Below are 17,892 nucleotides of genomic sequence, written 5' to 3'. Positions count from 1 at the left end.
CTGGAGTTGCTAGGGTAAAAGTTCTCCGACGAACGTGCACGCGCGGCGCGTACACCTACTGGAATGGATATGAGCAACACATCTCGAAGAACAACAGTTACAAAGGTGAGTAACCGTGTTATATGTAAGCCCCAGGATGATGAGAGCCTTATGTCCTGTAGAGGGAAGAGAGGCTGCTACAGATTAATTAGAGCACCTGAAACCAGTTAAGCCCGTTAGAGCACCTGAAGCTAGTCACTTGATAAAAAAACGCTGCTTCAGTCGGACAGTTGGAGAAGCAGAGGGACTCTGTAGACACAAGGGGTTGGGAGAAACTTGGCTCAAGCGGAGAAAGGGCAGGAAGCCCCACAAGCTGAAGGGCCAGAGAGGGAAGTAGCCCAGGAGAAGGAATCGCTAGTTCAAGTGTCTCACTGCTATTCCTAGGTCCCGGAGTAGAGAGTGGGCCTGAGTCCCTCCCTCTCCACTCCTCTTTTCTGAGACACTAGTGGGACAGTTTGATACCCCAGTTCAGGGGTGAGAAACGGTGCCCTGAACACCCCCCCCGCAAGAAGAGAGAATGCGGGACCCATCTTAATAGTGCTGGCAATTCGCCACAATAGACAGAGCAGGATCATTTCATAAATCAGCCGGACTGTTTGTCTCCATTACTGAACACTCCAAAGCGAGTGCCCTATCCAAACAGAGGCTTTCCAAGAGGATCTCTGATAGCATAAATCTATCCTATCATTTGATGGATCATTATCCCTAAATGGATCACTTGATGATTTTCTGTTCCTTTCCTCTGGGGCACCTAGCATTAGCCACTGTTGGAAGACAGGATACTGGGCTAGATGGACCTTTGGTCTGACCCAGTATGTCCGTCCTTACATTCCACCAATGTGACCGACAACCTCCTATGGGGATTCGTATGCATTCCACCAGAGCCCTATTGACCTCTGTTGCTTTCCTTAACAACATGCCCATCATGGACATCTGTAGGGCTGCAACCTGGACCTCAGTCCATACATTTACGAAGCATTACGCATTAAGACAACCGGCAATATCTGTTGCCTCTTTTGGACTCATTATACTATCTGCTGTCACAATGTCAACTCCAAAGACTCTCCTTCCATCGGAGGGCACTGCTCTGAAGCCACCTAAAGTGGAGCACCCACAGGGACAGCACTTGAAGAAAAGAAAGTTACTCGCCTTGTGCAATAATGGAAGTTCTTCGAGATGTGTGCCCCAGTGGGTGCTCCACTACCCTTCCTCTTCCCTTCTACTTTGGGGTTTATTACTTGATCTCTGCAGTAAAGAAGGATTAGAGCCAGCACCAGTTGACTGCTTCAAGCAGTATGAGATGAGGACCACACATGTGCAACCCAACCGGGCATTGCTACCAAAAATCTCTGATTACGAGCACAGGGGTGCATGAACACCTAAAGTTGAGCACCCACAGGGGGAGACATCTCGAAGAACCTGTGTTACTGCACAAGGTGACTAACTTTCTCTTCCACAGCATTGGTTTACACTTGAATCACATTTCCTATTTGATATAGGCTCTTAAACCATACTCATCACTGTATTGTCTCAGAGCATTAAGTGACGTGACTAATATCTGGTGTCAGGTTGTTCTTTGTAAGGCTAGCTTCACAACCTTAAGGGCTTTAACCCTTTTTCAAATGAAGTTTTAAATTGATGGGTAATGGTATTTGTGAACATTACCTAGTTATAGAGTGGTAGAGCATCTATTAAAAACCAAATTTAAATCTAATTATGAACTGTAAATGATGGTGTACATGTATATATAATCACCATTTCATATGAAGCCTTTTATAGTGGATCTTAAAATTCTGTGGAGAATTAAACTGTTTTCACTCAGTGAAGATGGAGGAGGAGAGGGAGAAAGAAACAGATATATGACAAAGCAGGAAATGTCTTCATTGATTCTAAGGTCAGAAGGGACCATTATGATCATCTAGTCTGAACTCCTGTATAACAGAGGTCCTCTGAGACTTGGAATCAAGTGGAAAATTGATGTAGGGAAGCTATTCCAGACCACAAGATTCCAGCATAGAATGCTTTTGCACTAGCTATGGCAAGATGGTGTGTTTTGGGGTGAGGGGAGTGTGTGGGATGAGCAGAGATATCAGGAAGAGGAGCAGAAACATTCAAGGTATGTAATAGAAGCTGGAGCTTTTAAAAACAAGGAGGGAGAATTGAACTGGACCGGAAATGAATGGTCAGATGATGAGTGCACCATGCTTTCTAGCTTGTTCCCATAGTCTCACAGTCATAAACACACCCAGGCCATTTTTCTTTCATCACATGTATCTTTTTATTCCATAGTTCTTTTTTAAACAGAACACGACACAGGCATATTGCAGCAGGAGCTTTCCACGCTGCTTCTCTCCTTTGTACAGCTCAATTTCTGAGCTCCCCCTCCTGCTTCCTGTTCCTCCCACTTGCATTCTCCCAATTACTGCCAGTTGTATCAATAATATAGTAATTACAACCCAGGTACTTATAATCCCCCAACAGAAAATAGCTAATTGTTCTCAGTTGTGCTAGCAACCTTTTCTGAGCTGCAGCAATTGAACACTGAAGTGACCAAGTGCTACAGCATTTGGTCAGAGTGGGGTTAAGGATGGGTGAGCTGGTTTTGGTTTTAGCATGGCTGATTAAACTGCCTTGCTTCCCTTTTTAGGTGATTGAAGTGTTGATTCGGTCTGAGGAAGGACTCTCCAGAGACATGGTGAAGCACCTCAACAATGTTGAAGAACAGATTCTGGAGAGTCTAGCCTGGACCAGTGACTCTGCCCTATGGAAAGCTCTACAAGCCTCAGAAAACAAGGTCCCAACCTGTGAAGAAGTATGTTGAAGGGAAAATAAATTGCCAGAAAATGCAAGTGTACTCATTTTCCAGGACTGATATTTTGCATAGGATATTAATCAAATGCAACAATTTATCCAGTAGTGAAATAATTATGAAAACTAAGACCGTGTTCTCTGACATCCTTTTTTAATAATAGTAGATGGTATGAAGAGGCGAAGATTATTTATTCTTAAACTGGCATCTCTTATATCCCAGGTAATATACCCAAGTAATTTTGAAGCCAGTAATGGAGGAAGTGGACTAGGGCACCTCCCTATGATGCCAATATCTCCTATTGTGCATCCTCGAGTGAAAGAGGTTCGCACAGATCTTGGTGGAAGTTTACGACGGGGTAAGTTTGAGATGAGTTGTGATGTTTGTAGTATATAGTATTTCAAACCATTCACAGTAATACATAGAGAAATCCTGGGTGTCTTTGAATTGTGTTTGCTTAAAATCTTCGTCATTTGGCTTTTCAAACTTTTTGTCTGGAAATCTTCTCCCTAACTCTATGGCTTTGTCTCCATAACACTCAATTGCTTGTGCTTCCATCAGTTGTATTGCAGTGAGTGACGCACCAGTGTTTGTGTCCACATTGCCTACCCTGAATCAGAGTAATATTTGCCTTTGTGCCTTTTCTAGGGTTGTCTATACTGATTCAGATGACGTAGCTGTAATTCTTGACAGGTGGTAGCTCTGTTTCTCCTGCTGTTCTAATCTGTTCAGTCATTCACTACGCAGTTTGGTGTTGTCCTGTATTTTCTGTCTTTATGCCTCCATTCTCAGATTTGATAGGTCAGTTTCTTTTTAAAAAAATAAATAAATAAATAAAATATTACTATCCTCTCTCTCATTAGTTCTTAAATGGACACTTATTTTTAACGCAAAAAAAACCCACAACCAACAATTTGGACTTGCTGTTTTTTCACAAAAAAGCAAACAGTTCTTTACACTGGATTGTATGACCTGTCATTACCATTCAAAGAAATTTACAGAAAGTAAAGAAGCATACTGAAGAGAAGAAGAGCAGAGCTTGAAAAAATGCTCCTACCTCTGCTGTCAAGGAAATGTCTGCTGGGAGTGGGTGAAAGCTAGTAGCAGAGTGAAACTTCCAAGTTTTTAGCCAGTTTCACTTTGCTGTTTACCCAGAAACTCTTCTGCTTTGTGGGATGAAGAGGTACACACACCATGTATCTTGAGCAGCAGGAAGTTATCTTGTGCTTCCAAAGGGTTCCATGGAGCAGGAGAGTGAAACTGATATTGTACTGATCAGTTCAACTGCTTCCACTCATGCTATTGGGCAGCAGCAAAAGTGAGCAGAGTTTGTGAGCAGAAGTAGAGATGTGGGGATGAGTTAAGGGAGAGAAGATTCAGGCTGGGTAGTAGTGAGGGGATTAAAGAGGAAGAGACACAGAAACAAGAAGTCCAAGCAGCTAGAGCACAGGAAAGATGTGACTGGAGGAGGAAGAGGTCTCCATTGCTTTCCAGTGGCTAAGAATCCAAACATATTGTCAATCAAATGAAATGGTTTGGGAATAGTGGAGAATAAGGGGAAGCAATTGAAGGACTAGAGGACTTTGATCTGTGTATTATGGTGCTACTGTTCTGTCAGTGGAAGGTTTTCTTGTGATTCTGACTTCTCTTTGTAGCTTGGAGACTACAGTTTTGGAAATTGTATTTCTATTAAACTGCTGCATATTGTAGTGATGATTTTTCCTCTCTTGCATATTAGACATGCAGCCATTGTCTCCGATCTCTGTTCATGAGCGTTACAGCTCTCCTACAGCTGGAAGTGCTAAGAGAAGGCTCTTCGGCGATGACAGCCCAAAAGACGTGCAGGTAGAAAAGGTTCTCTCTGAAGGAACAAAGCTGAAAATTGCCCCAGCTTCAAGCATTGCTGCTGAAAATCTCTCTCTCTCACCGGGACAGACAATTTTGACCATGGCAACAGCTACTGTAACAGGGACAATGGGACAGAAAGTTACAATCCCACTGCATGGTAAGATATCCATTCATTTTACTTCATTGCAGTTTATAATGATGCTGGATGCTTTACTATGTCCTTTTTCTGGGGTTTGGTTGTACTATCAAACACAATGTAGATTCAGTTTGGAGGGCTTTGCATTTTAAACAAGTAACATCCAAAGAAAATTGTTTTGAAAAGAAAAATTAAGAGCAAGTATACTTTGCCATCCCTAGTGCTTATTGCATGGAGGAGTGTCTGGACAAAGACTTGTTGCTTGCAGATTATCCTGGTAATGCATCCACTGCAGGCTGGAGCAAGGTTTGTGAAGTTGTTGCTTTGCAAATTTTGCTTCATCACAGATGAAGCCTTATGAAGATGTATGATACAAGTAATTCTTGGGGATTTAATATGCTTAGGTCCTCAGGTATAGCTGTATCCTTATCTGTTTTCCTATCTGTTTACTCAGTATATCATGATTTTACATAAGGATAAGGGGATATAGATTTTTAAAAACAAATGGATACATGAAAGATTCAGAGTACTTGACTCTGACAGATTGAAGTTGGCTGTATGGCAACTCGCCAAATCCTGCTCTGGCCCATGAGGAATGGACTTCAATGATTTAATGGAGCTCTCTCTAATTTCTGATATTTCTAATATAAAAAGAAACATATTAAAGTTTAATATTCTGTAAAGTCTATTGTCATGGTGACCTTTTAAAGGAGCAAAATAAAATTAGATATGCCATTCATAGAAACTAAGATAAAGTGCTCTCTCAATTAAATTAATTCAGAAACCATTATATGGTTGTGATGCCAAGAGAAGCAACTTTGACTGAGAGCCATGCTGCCAAACATGGGAAACCACAAGCTTGAAAGTTATCGTGTAGTGCGCAACAATCTGTGGAATACAACTGAGACACTTAGCTTTGCCTTCTTTTCTGAAAACTCCTAGACAGAAGTGACTTTGCAGTCATAATGTCTATCTCACTAATACAGGAATGCATTCCACTGCACTCCCTGTACTAGTTTATTACCTATGCTTGTACTTGCAGCACCCTATAACTGCATTGCAAAGTATCATGCCCTGAGTGTTCAATTTTAGCAGTCTCTCAGATGATCTTAATAGATATTAATTGCTATACAGGTGTATAGGGTGAGAGGTAGTCTCTCAATACCTTGGCTCCACACCATTTAGTCTTTGAATATGATTACCAACATCTTGAATTACAGCCAGAAGCAAACAGGAACCCTGTGTAGAGACTTGTTCTCTGGTCCTGTGTTTGGGGCATCCTGCAGCAGTTGGGAGGAAGGCAGAAGGGTTCTGCAGTAGCTGGAGGAATTAGTCCTAGGACACATTTTGTCTCAGTTGGTGGTAGCAAAGGTGTGGATGACTGTGTGAGATCCAGATCGAAAAAGAATGGTCCATGATCAGTGACAAACTCACCCACACTATGGGTCACCAATGCAGTTTGAGTCAAAGAGCAGCAATAAATCCAATGAGACCCGGAGGTCAGATTTAAAAGTTTATTAGAAAATATTTAAATAAAGATAATACAAAGAGTTCGATGTGTCAGTCATTAGTCATCGGGGGCAACATACAGAGTATGGGGGGACGCTGGTATTTGGTTATGGGTTAGCATATAGTACATACAGTCTGTAATGTCCCCAATGCGGGGTGTACGGTGGGTGGGGTCAAAATATAGTAGAGGAGCAGTGAGGGTACATCGCTCATATAATGGGTTACACATAGCCATGATTAGGGTAAGCGGGCCGGGTAACGGGGACAGGGTGACCCTCACATGGTGGAATCCAGATCGGTAGGTTCAGGACTCAGGGGATATAGTTTAGTAGGGGGGTTGTAAGGGTTTCCCCCTTCCCCCCCCCCGTGGGTGCGTGGAGTCACATCAGCTCACTCCTGGTATTGGCGGTGGCCGGTGATGCGTTCAATGTAAATGTCTCTAGACCACCGGATAGTGTCCGAGACCATCAAGCGTCTCATGAGTCGCGCATATCGACGGCCCACAGCTGATGAAGACACACCATTGGCTTAATCCCCCATCTCCTTCCCCTTACCAGGAAACAAAACTGCAGATTTTCCCAGCTTGAATCTTCATCCAGCTCTCTGTATTGTATACTGGCAGAGTAAAAACACCGTAGATGCCATATTATTTGAGAGGGTGGAAAAGAGCTGAGTATTGTTATACTGAAGACCCAGTAGTCCAAACTTTTGATCTTTCCAAATGGCTTAATAGGAATGTCAGACAGAAGGGATTACAAGTGGTATGCTGTGGAACCTTGCATTTGCAGGGCCAAGGGAAGAAGAGATTGCCCAGCACTACCCTTTTTGGATGCTTCAGAGAAGAAGTAAAACTAAGAGATTCCTCAGTCTACTCCTGCAGTGTCTTGCAGGCAAGTCAGTCAGACCATACAGTTATAATGTTATCCAGAGCTGCTGGTAAATCTTGTTAAAATCAGCTTGGGAACTTTACCTTTTTGCATCATCGCAAGATCATCCATATCAATAGTGATGTTTCCATAAACAAGCCTGAAGCCAGAAGTTAGGCATCAAAATCTGTATAATCAGTACTGGAGCTGGCTCATCGCTATCTTTTCAATTACCTTCTTTTAAAAGGGGAGATTCAAGGCAATACAAACTGTGTGTTAACAATCAAATATGGTTTCTTGAGCAAGGTCCTAAGCACTGTTTTATTTAGATGTCATTGGTATGCTCCTGTCCCTAAGGAGGCATTCGGAATCTTTGACAATAATGGGTCTCTTGTCTTTTCCATTGCTTTCATCAGCCATAAAGGACATAGGGCCATTTCCATACATGATGTGATGTGCTTGGGGTTACAACCAAAACCTCAGCAAGAGAAACCACCTGAGAGCCACTCAGTACAGGTGGCATATTTTTTCTCCCACTCTTGCACTGTTCCTATTGAAGTGATCAGCTCTGCCTGAATTCCAGTTTATATTATCTGATATGTACATTGACTACTATTCATGTGAGAAACACTTGATTTTACATTGTTGAGACAATCTGAGTTAATCAGACTGCCCACAATTCAGACTGCTTCCTCTGGTTTGGATTTTGCAGATGTTAAGGCTGAGAAGGCAACTTTCATCACCTCAGTCATAATAAGAGCATAAAAATGCCATAATTCTTGATGCAAGCAATTGGATTTGGGGGTGAATCTTCTGTTAGTCCTCCAGGCTTCTCTCTTGCTGCTTCATGTTTCTCTAGCTCCATATACCATGGTCACGTGCAAGGACAATGCATGGGGAATAGGCATCAAGGTGCCATTGTCTGTCAGATGGTCATGGACAGTAGTGCAGCCAAGTTGCACTAGACTGTCAAGGTGGTCCAATGGCTGAGCTGGAAATCTGTGTTTTGGAAATACAAAGGGCCCGTGATTTTCCAAGGGCGAACCATAGAAACTTCTCCACCTGACAGAAGCATGGAAAAGCTCTCCGAGAAGGAAATGATAGGACTGACAAAGATGTATTTTAAACAAACCCTGCCTTCAGTCCCATTCATAAAATGATAAAACCAGAGGTGTGAGTTAACTATAATCCCGTATACAAGATGCATCATTACCATATATGCTGAAGATACTGACTGTAAGTCTTGGCAATTGCAGTCAGGCCTGGCAAACCATTAGCCTTGAATAGGAATTTTCGTGAGTAAATGGTGTGACCTGTGCACAATCAGATGCCCAAATGCACTTTATTTTGGGATTCACACGTGTGAACACCTAGTCTGAATTAATTGCTTTTGCAGTTCACTTTTAGAGTTCCATAGGGCTAGAAACAAATGCCTTTATAACCACTTGAAAACTGGGAATTCAAGCTTTTGGCATAAAGTCATCCTTTTTAACTTTAGTAGTTTGTGGGATACCTGCTTCTAAAACTACTTAGGAATTAAATGGAGAGACCAGATGTGTTGATCAGGATGTGATTTTAGGTGCCTATAACTTAGATCTTGTCTACACTACACTGACAGAGCTACAGCTCTATAGTGAAGCTGCTGTAGTGCCGTGGCACAGACATTTGCTAAGGCCACAGAAGAGATTTCTTTGTTGCTGTAGTTAATCCACCCCCTTGAGAGATGTTAGCTACGCTGATGGAAGAATTCTTCTGTTTATCTAGTGGTGTCTATGCCAGGGTTTAGGCTGGCTTAACTGCATGTTTCAGGTGTGAATTTTTCATGCCTGGGAGCCACGTAGCTATGTCCACCTAATATTTATGGGTAGACCTGGCTCTACATCCTTCCAGGGCTAGAAACACTCTGGCAGAAAGTGAGAAAATTTCTCTAAGCATTGGTCTTGTAGCTGTGATCAAAAAGGAAAAAAAAAATGTAGTTCTTGGATTAATGCAAGGTTGAGGGGGGTGGTATGAAAGGCAGCATGGCCAGTAGATAAGGCACAGGACTGGAAATCAGGAAACGAGTTTAATTCTTGACTTTGGCACTGACTCACTGTGATGTTGGATGAGTAACCCTGTCTTAATTTTTTTATTTGTAAAATGGGGAGGAGTGATGATTACCCTGCTTTATACAGTTCTCTTTGATTGATGAATGAAAAGCACATACAAGCCAGGGTTCTTTTTTGAGTAGATACAGATGTGTATTGCGGTTAGGGGTGTGTGTGCCCAGAACGCAAGAGCTGGAGACTGTTGCCTAGCAGTACCTATAGACGGGTGACACATAGCTGTGGCCCCTTCCCTGGCTATATGAGGCAGCACTACCCTGACCTCCATCAGTTCCTTCTCACCCTCTGTGGCTGAAGTCAGAGCCATATGGTTGTTGTCTTACAACCACGTGTTTACTCTTAGCCTAGTTTATTGTTTATCATTAATGTTAGTAGGCAGTAGATAGTGTCAACCGAGATTTGCCCTTTTTGTGGAGAAGCATTCCCAGCAGTGACACCCACACACAATGCTTGCTTTGTGTTGGCAAGGCCCACCTTAAAGAACCTTATTTGATCTGTAGATCGTTCAAGAAGCAGACTCGGGTGGCACAGGACCTTTGTCTCAAGCAGCTTCTGCTTGAACAGGCCACGTGACCTGATCAGATACCAAGGCCCTCGGGCCAAAGATCACCCTCAGGCTTGGAAAGCGCTGCTGCTTCTCATTCCAGGGCAGGCGCCTCTCTGAAGATGTGTAGTAGCCATTCTGTTGGTGCTGAGGAAGGGGTCTTCTAGGACCATTCCAGGTCACAAGGCAACTCCTGCCTCCTCCGGGATAAGCACGGACTGTCCCAACACCGATTCCGCCATGCGCGATGGCATGGGTACCTCCTAACCCTTCCCCAATACTGAGTAGGAAGGGCCGAAAAGCTGTACTGTCAACTCTGGTTCTGATCTCCAAGTCTCCGTTGAGTCCGATACCAATGAGGGAAATGCTGATACTTTGTCCATGTCATCGACATATCAGGCAGCCGCAGACCACCTCCACCTTTTCAGTCCCAACCCTTATCGTTGATCCAGGACTTTCCCAGAGATGTACCACCTAATAGCCCCTCCAGTGGAGTGAGTTGCTGAACTCTCGTATCCATCGGCATTGCATTCAGATGGACCTCTTCTGTTGGTGGGGATGGAGCTTGTATTGGGGTTGGTACAAGGGACCTTGGCACAAGGACCCTCTATGGCCCCTCTGCTTTCAACGCTGCAGGTGTTCCAATAGAGACTTTTATCACCCTCAGTATTGATGCACTTGGGCACTCCAGTACCACTGTTTGCACTGGGACTGACACTGCCTGTGGCACCAGCGTGTTTGGCATCAATGATACCGCCTTCATCAGGGCACTGATTCCTGCCTTGTTCTGGGCGACAGATGAATTGGGCCACCTGTTGGCTCCCTGAGGTGTCGCTCTGCACATATTCCTGAGATCTAAGTGCTCTTCTGATTCTGGATCGTCACGTTTCTGCACCACATCACCTGACGAGCTCTGAGGCCTACCTGTGGACCAGTATGGCTTCCATGCCCCATGGTAGGGATGCTGGTCCCTGGTGAGCTTCCTACTGGTCACCAATGCACCTACCCTTATCAGTGGCCTCTTTGGACTCAGTGGGATGCTCCTCATCCCATTGAAAGCTGAAATCGCCCAACGGTGGTGGCTGCAGATCAGCCACAAGCCCAGGCATCAGTGGTTTTCCTCCCTGTGGAGCTGCTGCAGTCCTCCCTCCTGGGTATGTCTTCCTGGGAGTAAGAGACAGTTGTGTGTTAGCCAAGACCATTGTCCTCATTGCCAGACGATGCCATGCTGCCTGATTCGTCTTCCCCTTCTATACTGGAGGTCTTTAAGATGTATCATGACCTTTTATACCACATAGCTGCATCCCTGGGTGCCTAGGCGGAGTTTCTCCAAGAGAACATGTACAAACTGGTGGACATTTTATAGCCTGCCATCCCTGGGAGAGTGGCCCTCCTGATCAATGATATGCACCTCGTGCCAGTTACAGCAAATCAAGCTTTGCTGTCCAAGTATGATTTCGTCAATTAGTCAGCCATGTCTAAATTCAAGGAACCAGTTGCCCAAGGCCTTGCATGAAGAGTTTCAGGCATTTGTTGCAGAATGCTGCTTGATGGCACACAACACATACCAGTAATTAATAGGGGGCCCCCTTGAGCTGGTTCGGGCCCTAAGCAATAGCTTATACTGCTTATTCTTAGCACCAGCTCTGGTTCTTGGACAAGACTGATAACACTTTGCACTCTAAGGATTCTGGGGCTACCTTGAGGTCCTTGGGAGTGTGCAGACCATCCGCACAATGATGCTACTATGGGGCACAGCAGCAGTAACAATATCCCCTGCAGCATTTCTTCACACAGCCTTTCCCTGTGAAGCAGCAGGATTACCATAGAAAGAGGGATAGATCCCACAAGAGAAATCAGTCAATCTCTGGCTTTGGACAGTCCACACGCCCTCCCTCAGTGCTGGCTAAACACTCATTTTGACTCCTTAGTCCAGAACACTGATTCAGTCAATACTCCACCATCTCTGTCTCTTTAGGGACAGGCTGGCCCACTTTTGCAATGCTTGGGACTCAGTTGTCTCCAGCAGCTAGGTGCTAGACCCTGTCAGATCGGGCTAGACACCTCACTCCCAAATCCAACTTCAGGGACCCCTCTCACAAGACACACAAGCAGGTCAGCTTTCTGTTGACATTAGGAGTGGTGGAGGAAGTTCCACTGGACAGCCAAGGCCACAGCTTTTGCTCCCAGTACTTCCTGATACCAAAATCCAAGGATGGATGAGACCTATTCTCAACTTTCACAGCCTCAACAAATTAATCAGATACATGAGATTTCGCAGGGTCAGTCTCGGCTAACCACCTCGCATGGTCTCAGAATGGCTGATTTGCTGCTCTGGAACTTACATTCACGTGATGATTCTACTGAACTAGAGGAAATTTCTGCCTTGTGTGGTAGGAGAATGGCGCTTTCATTATACTATTGTCCCATTTGACCTCTCTTCTGCCTCCTGAGTCTTCACCAAATGCATGGTGTGTCATGGCATATATCAGGAGGAACAGAATCCACATCCTCCCATACCTCGTCGACACCACTTTACATTTGCTTGACAGTCTGTGACTCACTTTAAACACCACAAAGATAATCATGGTTCCCATTCAAAAAATTAAATAAAAATTGAGTTCATTAGACTCGTTAGATTCCACGAGGTAAAGGGTGTTCCTGTTGACCTACTGCTTCCAAGCAGTTACCCGTGTTTTTCCCTAAGCCACACGCTTCCCTGGAGAAACAGTGACTCCATACCCTGGATGTCAGGCCATATATAGCCTTTTATTTGGACAGGATTAAGCCATTTTGTGCTTAGTCTTGCCTGTTTAATGTCGTATGCTGACTGCATGAAGGGGCAAGCAGTCTCTGCACAAACCATCTCTAGATAGATAACATCCTATATCAAGACTATGTCAGATAACTTTGGCTATGCCTCCTCAGCGGATACAGGCTCACTCAGCGAGGGTGCAAGCGACATCGATAGCATTCCTCAGTGACATTTCCTTACTGGACTTTTGGAGAGCTGCCGTGTGGTTGTCCATGTGTACGATTATGGACCATTATGGTATTATCGCATCTTCCTGAGCAGATGCAGGCCTCAGAAGGATGGTCCTGTGATCCCTATTCCAATAAACTCTGAGCCCTGCCTACAGATTGTGGTAGTGCTTATGAGTCACCTAAGTGGAATACACATCTGCATCTACTTGAAGAAGAAACAGTTACTTACTGTCACTGCGGTTCTTGAAGTTATGATGCGAACATGTATTCCATGACCCAACCTCTGTCCCCTCTGCATCGGAGTCTCCTCTCATGGGATTTCGTTATGAAGGAACTGGGTGATGTCGCCTCCACCCCACTTCATATAGCCAGGGGAGGGGCCACAAGAGACAAGCACTGCCCCTCTACAGGTACTGCTAGCAAAAGTCGCAGGCTCCAGTGCACTGGGAGTGCACACTCCTAACTAGGATACATGTCTGCATCACATTTTGAAGGACCATAGTTACAGTAAGTAACTTTTGTTAAAGGGACAGTCAGCTCTAGGTTATTGTAAATGTGTCAGTTTCAGAATATTTTGTTTCTGATTTGTTTCTAATTAAACTATACATCTTGGGTTTTTTTCTGAAATTGATTAAAAAACATTTATGTTCTTTCTCTCCACTTTGACGCTTGAGAGGGAAACTGATAACGGGGGAAACAGTGAAACTGATTATGCACAAAGTAAACTGGAAAAAAAATAAGATGTTGCTAGCTTTCAGTTATAGGAATATTTAATGTTTCTAGTAAATTTTGTACCAACAATACTTTTAGACGGAAGTGTGATCTTTCACGTTTACAGTGTCCCTCCCTTTAAGCATTTTCAAGAGTATGATAAAGTTGTTCCTTTATGAATGCACTCCCAGGGAAAGGAGGATTCCTTTGACATCAAACACTGCCGAACGATCTTAACATTAACTGTTTTCCGGGAATTATGATTATATTTGCAATTAAACTATGCAGCTTGGCTGCAAAATAATGTTTCTATATATCTTCAGGTATTGCAAACGACACTGGAGGGATCACCTTGATTCCCATTTCAGTGAATTTATCTCAGCAGTCTAAAGTGGAGAGTCATGGACAAGTACCTCTCACTGCTCAAGCTTTAATTGGTGCATCTCCAAACCATTCCCGTATGAATCAAGCACAGGAAGCACATTCATCAGCAGGAAGCAAACCAAAGAAAACTGGCTCTCTGGCACTGTTTTACAGAAAGGTAAATATCTTGACTAAGAGTTGCATTGGATTAAATGTCTTTCTCTATTTTAGAGAGACAAGGTGGATGAGGTAATCTTTTATTGACCAGGTGCTCTGTTTTGTTAATGCTTGCTTATATTTAAACTTGTCTGTCTCTCGGCAAACTGTTCCATTATACTCCAGTGTTGTTCAGCCACTTTTCCTTTGGCACTAATAAAGGCACCTGTGCTGTCCTATTACTGAAAAATTGCTTTTCAGATCCACTAATTAGGGCCAGATGGGTTGTTCTCTGATCTCCTTGGTTGACAGGCTAGCCACAAATTGTTGGTGCTTTTTGGTTCCTGGTTCCTGGTCTTATTGCCTCCCCAGCTCTGCTGAGGGTGCAGATAGCTGTACGAGTGCCAAATCCTTAGTGCTTTGCCAGAAATTCTCAGAGAGGGAGATAATGCACATAGACCCCGTAGGCTGGAGTAAGGCCTCAAATAAGGCCTGATCTACACTGGGAGGGGTGTCAGTCTAAGTTACGCAACTTCAGCTATGTGAACAATGTAGTTGAAGTTGACGTACTTAGCTCTACTTACTGTGGTGTCTTCACTGCGGTAAGTTGACAGCTGGAGTACCAGAGTCGACGGGAGAGTGCTCGGCGGTCACTTTATTGCGTATAGACTAGATAGGATAAATCGACCCCCTCTGGATCGATCGCTGCCTTGAGGGTGTTTTCTCTGCTAAATCTCTCTGAGCTCTTTCTCTTCTAATGGGTTTTGAACTAGGACTTGGGGAAACTTTTTCATCATCCCTCTCTCAGATGTGTGGCTTGGACATGCTGAAGGGAAGACTGACCTCCTGTAACTGATCAGTGTTTAGACACACACTTTTATTTCAGCTTCTCCTGTCTCTGAAAATTCTGTTCTGTCATCTCTTCTATTGGAAGTTACATCTGTTTCCTGTATTCACCAGCCCATCCAGAATTGGCTGCTTATGTGGGGCTTCACAAAGCTGTGCTGGATAATTAAGCCCTCTGGGACAGTATTCAGGAAGAGGAATAACATGCTTGTTTACCAGAGGAAGGAAAGAATTTGAGGGATGAATAAGTATGAATAACTTATAGGAGTTTTGCTGCCTTCCTCTTGCATTTTTATTTTAAAGAGAGACAAGGTGAGGGGAGATTTCTTTATACATAAACATGAGCAAAAACCCACTGAGTATACCTGATTAGATCTGTCTTAATCTGCCTTCCAAAAACTTAAATCATAGTACCTGCACTATTTGTATGCTTCCCTGTTGGAGTTTTCTAGCTTCTTTATTTAATTGTATTCCTAGTGACCATAGTTTCAGCCAGCAACAATAGCAGTGAGAAATTCTGCTATTTGGAGTACTTTGTTACAGAGAAAGAAAATAAAACATATTCTAGGAGATTCTGATTTCTCTTAGGATCTGACAGGCAGAATGGAGTTTGGGTCTCTGCTTTCAATCAAACAGCTGCTATCCATGTCTTGTGTCTGAAGAGGGCTGAGAATTAAGTTGGTCCAAAGTAATGTCCGACCAATGTGCAAGCTTCATTTTCAATCATACGGTGGTTTTATGCATCTTTATCTGCTTTCACTGTGTGCTTGGAAAATTATATAATAAGCAAAACTACTCTTCCCTGTTGCTAGGAAAGCTAAAATCCAAGCTTCTGATGAAACCCCATCGTTAAGGGAGTTATAACCATTTGGTTACAGGTTATACAAATTCAAACTTTTGTGCACAAAAAGGTATTCTTCTCTTCTGCCTGTCTTGTGGAACTTTTAGTCTACCTTTTTCCTTCCAAACATAAATGTCTTTGTGTTCTTAGTTCTCATTGTGGGGGAAGGAACGTCTAAACTTAATGAAAGAATGTTCATCACGCTGCGCTTGTCAAGGTCATCTCAGGCTTTCATCTGAATTAGGTGTTTTTAAAAAGGAAACCTGATAAATACTGTGTAGGTTAATCCAAGACTCTCCTTGGGTGTAAGTACAGTATATGACCTCTTCAAACTTCCTGCTCATCTGGAGGGGTCCCAAGGTATGGGGTCAGGTAAGTAGAGTAGTTCAGGTACAATGCTTGTTAAATTATACTGGCCAGCTGGATCAAACTTCGTATTTCTGAAGCCTGTACGGCAGAGATAAAGACTCAGTTTTTGAGTACATTCTTCCATGCAGAATCCTTTGCAGATGTTGGTAGGATGGCAACTTTGGTATTTAGCACTTTTTATTAGAGTAGCTTTTAGTTGATGGATTCTCATTTTGAGTCGCTCTCGAATTTGGTGCTCTGTATGAGGGGATTGCTGTATAGATCCTATCAATTCTGGACTTATGAATTTGAACATGCAGAAAGTAGAGTTTTACCTGTAGATATCTGAGTTTCAGTTACAGGAATGGAAGTTTTCTATTCTAATTTCTGGTTGCTAAGAGACAAGAAAACTAGCGGAGTGGGAGCTAGACATCTCTTCTGTGTCATGAAGGCAAATTGCTTCTGGTTAAGCAAATGGTATTTTGTTAAGTAGGATTCTGATTTGTTGTTTTCCTTGCTTTAACATTTTGAATGTGTTTGATGCTGCGGAGGATTTGTCTGGAACTAGAAAACAAAGAGCTGGAATTGGGATCCAAAAGGTGCTAAACTGACAGGTAGCAGCACTTATCTAGCTATACAGTCATGGAGTTGGAGTACATACTGTCCATCCATGTCAAATTGTTGTTTCTGAGATGAACATGTACAGGTTAAAAAAAAAAAAAAATTGCTTTCTGGAATTCTTCCCTTTAATTGCTGACATTCTTTGTTTTAAGACTCTCAATTGTGATAAAACTAGATTTCAAGATTCAGTTGGCTTCACTCTGTTGTGCTGTTTTCCCTCCCAGGTGTATCATTTGGCAAGTGTGCGCTTGCGTGATTTGTGCTTAAAACTGGATGTTTCCATTGAGTTGCGCAGGAAGATATGGACATGTTTTGAGTTCACATTAGTTCATTGCACTGATCTAATGAAAGACAGACATTTGGATCAGCTCCTCCTTTGTGCCTTTTACATTATGGCAAAGGTAATGTATAGGTTTTAGGAAGTATTGTATCTTAAGCTATTACCATCAACTAATAAAATAAACTGAAAATCTGCTATCCAATTGCTTTACTCTTGATATCTTACCGGGGAGGGGAGGTGCTTCCAAGAAGTTGATGAAGCCCTGAAGTCATGTTTTCCTTTCCTTTACGTTTCCTCCCTCAAGGTCCTATATCAACAATCCTTTTGACTCAGGACTGGGTGGCACTCCTTTTTTTGAGCCCATTCACACCGTTCCATTATCAGCTAGAAAGGACATAGGCAATCCCTTCTGGAGACAGAATATAACTATCTCTGGTGCTCTGCCTGCACCCCTGCTGGTCTATGAGTGAGAGACTATGACTAGAAATAGTCTAGTGCAGAGGTCGGCAACCTTTCAGAAGTGGTGTGCCGAGTCTTCATTTATTCCCTCTAATTTAAGGTTTCATGTGCCAGTAATACATTTTGACGTTTTTAGAAGGTCTCTTTCTATAAGTCTATAATATATAACTAACTAAGTAAAATAAGGTTTTTAAAATGTTTAGCTTCATTTAAAATTAAATTAAAATGCAGAGCCTCCCCTGGACTGGTGGCCAGGACCCGAGCAATGTGAGTGCCACTGAAAATCAGCTTGCATGCTGCCTTTGGCACGCGTGCCATAGGTTGCCTACCCCTGGTCTAGTACATCTATGTAGTTATTCAGAGCACTAACAAACAGGCTGCTGGGGCTTGCACCTCTATGGAATAATTTACTTTATATAGCCACAC

General features: G+C 43.2%; 1 protein-coding gene across 1 annotated transcript in view; it reads left to right on the top strand.

Moving 5' to 3' along the window:
* The window catches only part of RBL1 (RB transcriptional corepressor like 1), a 109,223-nt gene that overhangs the window by 67,742 nt on the left and 23,589 nt on the right, over positions 1 to 17,892 (top strand). The window contains 5 exon segments of the mRNA XM_075072428.1: positions 2,603 to 2,851; positions 3,071 to 3,206; positions 4,587 to 4,853; positions 13,876 to 14,093; positions 16,952 to 17,128. Of these exon segments, the coding sequence (XP_074928529.1) occupies positions 2,603 to 2,851; positions 3,071 to 3,206; positions 4,587 to 4,853; positions 13,876 to 14,093; positions 16,952 to 17,128 (1,047 nt within the window).

This window comes from Chelonoidis abingdonii, chromosome 14 (genome assembly GCF_003597395.2).
Source record: "Chelonoidis abingdonii isolate Lonesome George chromosome 14, CheloAbing_2.0, whole genome shotgun sequence".
Lineage (NCBI taxonomy): Eukaryota > Metazoa > Chordata > Testudines > Testudinidae > Chelonoidis > Chelonoidis abingdonii.
This window is presented reverse-complemented; position numbering and strand designations above follow the sequence as displayed.